General features: G+C 40.3%; 1 protein-coding gene across 1 annotated transcript in view; it reads right to left on the bottom strand.

The window, feature by feature from the left end:
* JPH1 (junctophilin 1) overlaps positions 1–11,733 on the bottom strand; it is an 81,668-nt gene extending 69,935 nt beyond the window's left edge. Inside the window, exons 1-2 of the mRNA XM_026037403.1 lie at positions 11,270–11,733; positions 4,425–5,181 (exon numbers count right to left, since the gene is read on the bottom strand). Of these exons, the coding sequence (XP_025893188.1) occupies positions 4,425–5,181; positions 11,270–11,648 (1,136 nt within the window). The 5' untranslated portion in view covers positions 11,649–11,733. The remainder of the gene's footprint in view (positions 1–4,424; positions 5,182–11,269) is intronic.
* Between the last annotated feature and the right edge of the window lie 6 nt (positions 11,734–11,739).

Raw genomic sequence — 11,739 nt, 5'->3', positions numbered from 1 at the left:
CTTTCTCCCTTTTCTACCAAGCACTATCCCTGTCCATATTTCTAACTCTTTCTGTCATTTTATCTTGTCGCTCTGTGTTCTTATAAAGTCTCTTTCTTTGGAAAGTCATTAACAAAAGCAGAATTAGCATTAATTAGAAAAAAATGTGAAGGGGAAAAAAAAAATGGCCCGGATCAGAGAGCTCATTTCTCAAGTTTTTGATGGACTTTTCTAGAAAGAATCTAATATATGAAATGTCACATATAAGCAAGCATCATGCCTTCTGCTCCCAGCACTTACGTATTTACTTACAGCACTGTTAGTTTTAGAACATCTGAAATACTAAGTAATACAAAACACAATTTTTAGAATGCCTTAAGTACTATTAAAAAATAAGTTTATATACAACCCCCAAAGAAATTCCAAAAAAGAATGCTACTATTTATACCACCATAAGTAGTGAAGGCAAACATAATATACTAGACAGCTAATCAGAATTTATTCTAGTATGAAAAACACTTGAAAGTGCTCTAATATAATTCCAATAAGCTAAATAAACAGCACAAAAAAGGCTCAAGCCACTTTGATATTGACCTGCAGAAGCAGATCTCCCTTTGAATAAGGCACATTACAGCAATGAAAAGAACGTTCACACCCCTGCAGAGAGAAGCATTTGGTATCCCCAAACACAAATTTGCACAAATTTCAGGATTTTTTAGACTTTTTAGCATCCCCTAAGCAGCAATATACATATTTCAGCATTTGACCTGTGTTTTGCTTTTCTTTTCAGAAACAGAGCCTCAAAAAACACATGTAAAATAAACCTGTCTGCTTTCACCACAGAGTGGTTAAAGATGAATTTGCCCTAATTACTGTCTACAGTGGCAAATAAATAAACCTAAACTTCTATTTTTATCAAAGAGGGAATATCCAACACATTTTTGAAATACTTAAACTCATGAGTTTTTTTTTATATTTATGCCTGGATATTTTGTCATAAAAACAGCTAGTAAAATTCACAGAATCACAGAATGTTTAMCGTTGGAAGGGACCTCTAGAGATCATCCAGTCCAACCTCCCCGCTCCAGCAGGGACACCCAGAGCATGGGGCACAGAGCAGCATCCAGGCGGGTTTTGAAGACCCCCAGAAAAGGAAATGCTAGTTACGCTGATCTATTTCTCAGTATCGACATTCTTCAGATTTATAACATACAAGACTTCTAAGCTGTGTTACTATTTTTAAAATATTTTTATTCATGCATAAATGGACAAACGGACAAATGAATAAAAGGACACCAAGAAYAGAAAGCAAAACAGTGGTTGGTTTTCTTGATGACTTGCGTGGACATCTGTCGCAGGTCAAACCATCAGCCAAACCTGTCATAACCAGCAGGGAGCTACAAAGAGGAGTATGGGCTGCTTCCACCTGGCTCAGCATATATTTTGGGAATAAACAGGACAGGAGGAACAGCATACAACTCAAGTTGCATGGAAAAGGAAGATATCTGACTCTAAGTCAGGGTTTCCAGCTATTTGCAATAGAAGCATACGACTATTTTTTTTWAAACAGTCTATTGCAGAGGTTTTCCACCGATACAACACAAATCTGCAGCAAGCATGAGTTGCTGGTGATATCTGTCAGGTCTGAAACAATGGTAGTTTTACAGGTTATGCCAAAAGCGGAACCATCCTTGTACCTTTGGTACATACCGGAGAAATGAAAAAAGGGCACTTAAGCTGGATTTTTTTTCCWGTAGTAGTGATTATAAACAAATAGACAAAAGCCACTATGCCCACGTGAGTCTAGGGCACGGCAAGAACCCTACCCTTAAAGGACTAAAAAAATGTTTCCCTAACTCAGTCAACATAGAGGGTGCAGCTGAAACCAGTCCAAAGGTCCTAAGAGAGTATGAATGCACTATTCCTGGCAGTAGGTACCAGCATAGTGGAATTTTTTGGTAGTTTGTGCAGGATTAAGCCCCTATTCTACATTACCAATTAGTTAATTCCACTAAAAATCAAAAGTACTTTGTGAAATGTCTGAGTCTGGTAACTAGTACTCAACAACCAATATGCAACTCAAGTTACAGCATGACAGAAGCAAATTCTTCCATCCTGAAATAGCACCAATCCAGTTAATCTAGAATTTGGGAAGTGGTGGAAGTTTTTTGTTTCCCCTCTTAATGCCCACAAAGAGTCTCCCTAGATGATCTTGCTATTCAGATGGTCTTTAGAAGATCACAGATAGATACTGACCTCTTTGCAAAAGACAAACAAACCCTTGCAAAACACAACTGGACAGACCAATTGAAAAGATGATTTATGTGTACATGGGAATCTGAAATCAATTGTGATCTACTAGGAGAGGATAAGACAATCAGCTCTGAAATTATTTTGGGATGCTCTTTATTCCTTTAAGAAAYTTTCTGCTGTTGGCAAGACGCCTTGGAAACAAAGGTGCATTCAAGGAGAAACGTATTATGAGCACTGCATGTGTCATGTCACCCCTGCTAGGAGACACTAGGCACTCACCAGTGAATTTAGTGTAGTCTGGATGCCTGATTAGGTGTAAAGTCTCTTTGCCTTTAACTCAGTACCASTACAAATAATGCAAAGGCTACTAAAAGACTGGAAATTTGATACTGGTAGCCATGGCATTCTATCTGAAAGACTCCCAGATGAAAATACAGAGGAATGACCCATGGCTACAGGTGCAATAACCACAGATACTTTATRTTTCAATTTCAAAAACATCTTTTCCAGGAATAAACACTCTTACAGATCTCTGAACAGAAATAATTTGAACTTTGCCCTTCACCCAAGATTTAAGACAAGAAGGAACAGCAAGCAAAAAAACTCAGAGTTGAATCGTTTCTTGAAGAGAAAAATGCATACGCTGAGCCTTGCAACTTAAGGGTCTCTGTAGTTTTTACTACAGAGAGTAGTAGACTAGTTTTTAGTAGTCTAAAAAACTAAAACTAGGTTTTAGTAGTCTAAAAAACTAAAACTAAAAAACTAGACTGTGGTTTTTACTAGCTTTATACTTACTTAAAGTAAGTGGCAACTTCCGAATTCACATCACCTTCACTAAACAGAACCAGGGCTTACATACTGACAAAGCTTGAATGAGATACAGGAACTTAGAAAAAATGTTAGCTGTTAGTGTTTGCTTTGCAAATCTGTTCTGGTATCAAATACGTTTCCCTCAGTTACTTGGGGGATAGGGCTTACCAGAGCTCTTCAACAGAACACTAAACACTTCACATTTGGTCCTCAATTATTTTTGCTATGAGCTATTCTAGCATTCTCATGCATTCAGTTCTCAGTCTTTCCAGCATTATGACTACCATAAGCACTGAACACAAACTAGTGACTACACTATATAAAGTGTCAGCTGTTCTGTGTAAAGTACAAGTGCATAAACATCTTTTCTAGTAAGGCATAAGCACATTTCTGGGCTTTTTTTTTTTTTGGTCCACAGCGTATTTCAAGAAAAGTCTGCATGAGGAAACCAAAAGGAACAGAAGAAACATCACAAAAACTTATTTGAAGGCATTTTTTWAATGAAGTTTTAGAAGTAGCTCCAGACTTTATAGTGAAACTTATTAAATTGTATACATTGATTTGATTTCTAAGAATTCCATTTCAGACAGCTGTGGTTGCTGGCCAGGAGTTAAAAGTGGAAATAACCTTTCTCTCTCCACTATTTATACCCTAGTACCCTTCTAGCTCAAATGCTTGGTAGTGGGCTAAGAAGGAAACGACTGCTGCTCTCTGCAATAGTGCTCACAAGACCCAGGCAAATTCAAATAAAGCCCAAAATGAAGCATAATTAAAACCCCAAGACTCCTCATAGAGAACACTTTCTGCAGGCACCATCCTTGGCAAATCAGGCAAGATTCTCAAAGCACAAAAGCCTCAAATCAATTTTTTTGCACCTTATACYACCACTCTCAGATAAACAGATGCATCTTTAAGTGCACAGTGTCAAGCAGGCGGTATCGGAGAGTCTCAGATGCTACCCAAGTAATCATCAACAAATAAGCAAAGCTAGAAATTGTTAAGGAAGGCTATTTCAGCTTCACATCCCCCCAATATTCAATCTCCCCTACAGATTTCTTCACCAGTTTTAATTTTCAAATAGGTTTAAAGGAATAATGCAGCAGTTCTTGAGTTTAGGCAAACATCTGAACTTGGGAAATTTACTTTCATAGTATATTATGAAACACATAAATCTCTTCACTGAAATAAAAGGCTCAATAATTTCAAGTTGTGAATGGTTGATTTCAATGAAGTCAATAAGATACAAGTGAGAAACTGAAAGGGGTGCAAGCACTCACTGAAGACAGCATTTATACTCTTKCATTTTTGAGTCACTGTCAACAGTAAGAGTCCACATATATTTTTATTTCTGAAAATTTAGAATATATTTGCCAATTACGTACCTTGAAGTTGCAATTTCCACTTTGGTTCTTGCCATTGCAGCTGCTCGCTGTGCTCCCTCTATTGCTCTGTCCACCTTTTCTCTAGTTTTTGTGTTTCGTATTGGTATAAGTTGCTTTCTTATTCCACGAACCAAAACATTATTTTTATATTTTCCCTCTTCTTTGGTGCCATCTGGAAACATGGTACATCCATATCCATGCCTCCTGTTATTTAGCCATTCTCCTTCATATTTCATACCATTTGAACGCTCACTAATACCAAAACCACTGCGCTTGTCATTCTTCCATTCACCCATATAGGCTTCTGTGGTGGTGGCATCAACATGGTCTTCCACAGGGCAATAATCACAGTCACCATCTCCAAAGCTAATTGTAGAGTTGGCATCGCTAGAACTAATCCTGCTCATAGCAGCATCGCTCCTGACAGAGCTCCGTTTGCTAGATATTGATGATCTAGATTCAGATTTTCTAAGTTTTATACTACCAAGAAGGGATCCTCTTCTGAATAAGCCTCCTTTTTTCTTAATGCCCATGGCTTCTGCGTCACTGTGAAAATTGAGCACAAAACCTCCTCTTGTTCCAGCGGGGCTGTCCGCAGTGATGTCGTGCAGAACAGTGCCGTTGCTCTGCTCACTCCGAAGCGAGGCTAGAGATGTTCGGAGTGGGGAGCGGATCACAGTCGCCATGCCATAGGGTACACTCTGACGTACACCATACCCATGTCGCATCCCTCCTGTCCACTGCCCCTGGTAGGTACCTTTTAAAGTGATAAAGAGAATTTTAATTTTGCAGGTTCTAGAAGACCTGCTAAGCTACACACAGCATATTATTGGCAATACTACATTATCAACTCTTCTGACAAGTAGAAACATGGAAAAAAAAATACCACAGAGTATGAAATATTTTGTTCCTGGTTTTGCTTCTGAGTTATTTGTCCACTGTGAAAAGCTTTTTCCTTGAAGCTGCAATAATATCTTTTGGCAACTAAAACACAGTGACTATCAGAGGTGAGTTTTAAATGGGTCTATGTATGGAAGAAATTTCTAGAGGAACTCCAAAACTCTTTAAAGGTGGTCAGATAGGGAAGGGATAAGCAAAAGCAAAACCATGCTACACGTGCTCTAACAGGGAAGGACTGAGCATTGGAGGAAAGGTAGGGAGCAAGTTACTCATGTCTTCTGCCTGCAGGCACTCACAGATCCTGCTCTGTGTGTGTGTGCGCAAGAGCAGAAGGAGCCARTGGGGGCAGCAAACATCCTGCTGTGTGGGGGCGGTGGGGGGAAGATGACTGTAGGCTTCTCCATTTCAGAGGACATTTGACAAATCACTAAGATGCTTGATCTAAATGCCAATGTGAAGACAATTATCATAACATTTAATTGTAGAATTAAACATTTCTTTTCTTTTTTTTTTTAATATACTTGAATGGAAGTATTAAATGCCAAGACCAAAACCTTACTTTATTTCAGCTCTTGATATCACTATTTCTGGCTCTATCAATATCATAATCAAGGTACATTGGCTTCACAAAACATTGGTTGTATAACAGAAGCTCGGTTTTATTCTAGCTATAATTTCTAAAGCAAGTACTACAGAAAAGTAGCATACTATCTTTACTGCTACCTTACCCTATAAAAAATTCCCAGAGGAATAAGTGCCTTTCTTGAGAAACAGTTGAGATCAGGTTTAAAGAACAAGATATGCAAGCTATTTGACAGTTATCAAAAATCTGGAAAGCTGGCARGGCATAAAAATACAATAAGTGATACTATTTTTCTATTTACACACTGCAGTGTGTTGTGACAGAAAGATCAGAAGCATGAAGCTTTAGCACTGCTTCTCTTAAATCTAAAGCTGTCTTTCATTTGTGCTGCTGTACGCAAGATAGACAAGCCAATGATAAACAAAATAATATATTCCATTCTTCTTCTAACTACATTTCATTATTTGCATTACTATCATAGGGACTTCTGTAGTCCTTTTTAAATAGCAACACGTAGAAGAGCAACATGGTATTTGATATGCGGAGTCACAGCTATCCATGTAATGGACTTTAGACAAAGCTGCATGAGAGCCAGGAAAGTGCATTATCTGATTACTACTGTAGGCAATTGTTCTCTTGCCTTCTTAAAAGGCCCTGCCAGTTCAGGGTGAGGTCCCTAAAGCCAGAAGATCCAAAGAAGGAACCTCAGGAACCTCACAACTGGCAAATACAAGATAATTTGCTTTCTAAGATCATTTCCTACCTACTTGCACTAAATTGCTTTACGCACCCTCCGACAATCCTATCTATTTTTTTAAGGGCTATTTTGACTGTGAATATTCTTACAGAAATTATACTAAAAATATTTTAAATATCTTGGATTCTATTCCGCTTTAATTAGATTACCTATTAAAAAAMCTGTTCTTCAGAGAACTATGTATCAAATGCCAAACACAGTGATTGACTAAAAAAGGTTCACATTTGTCGGATACCTCAAGGTTTAGATGTAGCTTGAAGCCTCCTTTGCTTTGAAATTTTATCTCCTTTGTATAAGCATGTAATTTCAGTTGTGTACATGTCAATTATCTATCAATTACAGCTATACTGTATTATCTCTTCTGCTAAGTTATATTTTAGTGTTAGCAGGCAGTTCAATTTGCCAAGTGTGCTCACTTTATTATGTAACACTAAATAGGTTCAACAAAATAACTATTTCATGTTGGTAGAAAATTCTACCAAGTGGAAGGTTTTTGTTCTAACAGATGGCTGCTGACATCAACAACAAACAACTTTCTTGGTTCCTCTCTCATTCTCTGTATCCTGGATACCTGCTGATGCACTGGTTGCAAGGGTGCTGAATGTAGAAACATGATTATTATAAAAAACTCAGCATATGGAGAAGAACAAATAGAAACATAAAACACTGACACAGCATATTCTGTAAATACTGTAAAAATACTGCCATCTTCTAACTTTATTAAACAAATTGCCCAAAAAATACATTAATATTTTATAAGCATAAATGACTGTTTTGTCCCCACTTAGATCTGGGATTGCCCTAGCATCATAACGATATGCCATATCTAAAAATCTGCTCATGTGTTTTTTGCTGTTACATATGGTGATTTAACATCCTGTAACAGTTAATCTTTTTAAATAATGTATAATTCTAATTTTGATTATGTCACAATCCTACATTGCTATTCTGGTGTCAGGCAAAGTAGAATAAAACTACTGCAGTACAGATTTTTATAAAGCTACCAAGGGTCAACACATATAAACACATATGTGATATATTACATATAATCCATATTTTTATCATTTATGATAATTAGGTATACATTATCATAATTATCATTTAGGATAACTAGGATAACACCAAACATACATGACCCTTTTCATCTTATTGGATGGCTTCAGTAAGGGTCAATTTGAAACTACCACTATTACCAAGTTATTTGAAAAGTGTATTTGGCCATAAAAGAGCAACATGGGTCAGCTTTACTTCTTTAAAGTTAGGCATCCTATTCTTTTTAATAATGAGAAAACATGCAGCCACGACTTTACTGACTGTCCACCTACTGCTTCACTGGTTCCCCTAAAAGGCTGCATACCATGGGCCTGAAAACTACTAGAAAGTATATTTTTCTTTTTTGTTGGTAAAATACTGTAAAATGTAATTTCACAGCCTCTGTACGGTTATGCTGTGCCATCCCTCACACCTTTGAAAACAAAGCAAGAAAAAAAAMCAGCTTTATTTACAGTGCATTTACAGTTATAAATGCTGTTTTCTGTTTGTGAATAAAATTTCAAAGTATGCAGGGTGAAAAAGCTGGGAAGCCAATGCTGTAATAGTGTTTCCACTTCCTATCTTTTACTTGTATCACCCAGGAATTCAACAATTTAGTAATGACATGAAGGTCTTTGCATGCTCTTTGGACTTAAACGCTAAATAAGCCAGTATCTAGGAAGAGGAATACTTAAAAACCTATAAACATACGTGCTACTGATGACCTTTTCTTAGGATGTATTCCTCTGATCTCTATAGAAGGATAGTGCAAATTCTTGCTGCAAAACTCCTCTTACTGCTATTGTTGGCAGGGTCATGCACTGCTGACTAATTTATTTGTACATCCTGAAGTGTGAAAATAGGATTTGAACCTTCTATAAAAACTTCTCAGGCAGACTCATGGACTCACATAGGTGCAAAGCGAGTTCCAAGGAGGCACAAAAGTCTAGATCACCATAGGAAACAATCTGATGGGCCACCTGAAGGCCCMAAATTAGCACATACAATGAAATCATGGGTGAAAGATTATAACTCATGATGTTTTGCTTAAAGATTTGTCTAAGGAACAATTCTAAAGTGTTTGAACACAGCAGGCTACATGCTACTGATGCTGCACAGTCTTATGTGCAGAAATGCTGAGTGTTATTGTCAATAAGTATTTGCTATATGCTCCTTTTACCTCCCTCAGATCCGTCTCCTAACAACATCAATGCATTTTAAAACAATATATTGAAAAAAAAGACAGCATAAAGGCCTAGATTTTAATGACTTTTGAATTAAATTGGCAAGTGGCAGAATCTAAGCAGTTACTTTCTTACACCAGAATTCTCAGATCATAATAAAGAGCTATCTTTACTGCAAGTATTTGACAGTATGTGTTTAAAGACACGTATCCAAGTCTGATTGCCTTGTAAAAAGGTTTCAGGTGTTTCTGTAGATGTACAAAAATGGCAATTGCTCCCAGAGAGTGAAAACAAAAGCTCTTCCCTGTAAACATCTATGACGTGTTGCTCAACTTCATTCATGAATGCTTGCACTAAAAATCAATGGGACTTCCCAGCCTGTGCTCGTGAACTGAAGCATGTAAGAGACCACKGTTTTGCTAAAAGACTGAATAATTGACGAAAAAAATTTAAGAAATTTACCTCTGAATTATTGTTACTATATAGATTAAAAAAAAAAAAAAAAACCACACACTAGCCTAAAGAAAATATAGAACATACATTAGTTATTAGGAAACTCTCTCCTATTAAATAATAATAATAATCCAGCAATTTTGGCTCTTTGCTGGATAAAATAATGATCAGAGCCCACTGTGCAGTGAAAGTGAAACAAAAACTCTGATTTACACTTCATGCTTTCTTTTGAAATCTGGATGTGAGTTTCTTYATCAGGAATCATACAGATCGTTGGAGAAGTGTAAACAAGAGAATTGAAAAGATCCAAGCTCCAGAAACCACAGTACACTTCATGATATTTAGGAAATGAATCTTACTGAATTTACTGCATTTTATATATATATATATATATGTATATATATGAAGTATATATAGAGAGAGTAAATATATATATATATAAATGTCTCTTCTGCTTGATACAAAACTATTTATTTTCTGATGCAATGCTTTATAAGCTATTATCAATTCCAGCATGAATCCAGCAATAGCACAAACTAAGAGGTCTCAAAAAGGTTGCTCTTTTAGTAAGGGAAAAAAGAAGTGATAATTTCTTTATTTTGTGTGTGTTACTTAAGCAGTTTCTTATTCCTGAATTGAGCAATATTTTGGTCCAAAAAGCCCTTGTCCTAAAACAGAGGCCATTTTTTTCCCCCCTTCTATACTGGGGCAAGTCAGAGCCAAAAGTAACTGAAGTCCCAGGGGGCACTTCCACTGATGGCACTGATATTACAGATGTCATGCGAAAGCAAAGTTTTAAAAGACCAGCTTATTTGCCTTTCATGCAGTGCACCTATTTCACAGATTCACAGAATTCACAGAATATTTAAGGTTGGAAGGGACCTCTASAGATCATCTAGTGCAACCCTCCTGCTCAAGCAGGCACACCTACAGCATGTGGCACAGGGCGGCATCCAGGCGGGTTTTGAAGACCTCCAGAGTAGGAGACTCCACAACCTCCCTGGGCAGCCTGTTCCACTGCTCTGTCACCCTAACAGTAAAGAAGTTGCTCCTCACCTGGAGAAGGAACTTCTTATGCTTCGGCTTGTGGCCATTACCCCTCGTCCTATCGCTGGCCACCAGTGAAAACAGCTTGTCCCCTTCCTCCCTGCATTCTCCCTTCCTGAACTTATACATATTAATCATATCCCCTCTGAGCCGTCTCTTCTCCAGAGAAAACTCTCTTCTTCGTTTCAAGGAACAAGATTAAGTGAAACTAGCTCTTCAGGTGAGCTTTGCTCCTCAGGGACTTTACCAAACCTTGGCTTCATGCCGCTGAAGTTAAATAAAACAGCAGCATTTCCTAGGAGTTTCCTTGGAATTTCCTAAGAGGGTTTGGTATCCACCTGTGGAGCGGATTGCAACCTCTGGGCACATTTATGGCATGCTTGGATCTGGGAATATTTCTCTGTGTGTGTGGTAAAGGTAGCAGAGAGCACTGGCCTGCTTAATTTCACAGCAGAGCTGGCGCTTAGGACAGTGTGCTTAAATTGAACTGCGTTTTGGTAAAAAACGAGCTATTAAGCCTCGGTGGAGCTGAGCATTCTTCAGGCGCCACGCGGGGCTCGCCTGCTTTCCCCCGATACCGGCGCTCTCCCCCTTATCGCCCAGCAGCTGCCGCCCCGCAGAAAGCGAGRGGCGGCCGAAACCCAGAGCCCCGGGGGCAGCGCAACCCGCTCGCGCGGCTCAGGGCGCCCGGCCGGGATGCGGGCAAAGGAGCCGCCCGGGACGCGGAGCCGCTGGCGCCCGGCGGCACCTGTGGCGCTGCCGCTCCCGCGCGGACGGCGGCGCTTCCCGGGAAGCCGCCCCGGGGGCGGCCGCGGGCTCCSCGCGGGGCGCGGGCGGCCCCGCTCCGCTCCGCTCATCGCTACCGGGGCGCCCCCCGCAGGGCACCCACCTCCGTCGCCGTAGGTCTCGACGCCGTAGCCGTCCTGCAGCCCGTTGCTCCAGGTGCCCTCGTAGCGGGCGGGCGTGCTGAGGCTCTGCCGCACGCCGTAGCGCCCCTTGAAGCCGTGCGACCACTCGCCACGGTACATCCACCTGCCCTTCGTCTCCACGCCCAGCCCGTGCCGCTTGCCCTGCGCCCAGTAGCCCAGGTACGTGTTGCCGCTGGGCCAGGTGTAGCCGCCCACCACCTCGAAGCCGTGGGACCAGGAGCCGGCGTACTCGCCCTGCCCCTTGGGCCCCGTGCAGATGCCGTGCCCGTGGGCTTTGCCGTCCTCCCAGCCGCCGCAGTAGGTGCCGCCATCGTCGAAGTCGAACCGGCCGCCCGTCATCCAGGGCAGCGGGGCGAGCGCGGCGCCGCCGCCGCGACTGCTGCTGCCGCCGCCCTCGTCGCCTCCGTCTCCCTGCCGCCGTCCCCCGGCC

This window comes from Nothoprocta perdicaria, unplaced genomic scaffold (assembly GCF_003342845.1).
Source record: "Nothoprocta perdicaria isolate Ctin4 unplaced genomic scaffold, notPer1 scaffold_198, whole genome shotgun sequence".
NCBI classification, from domain to species: domain Eukaryota; kingdom Metazoa; phylum Chordata; class Aves; order Tinamiformes; family Tinamidae; genus Nothoprocta; species Nothoprocta perdicaria.
This window is presented reverse-complemented; position numbering and strand designations above follow the sequence as displayed.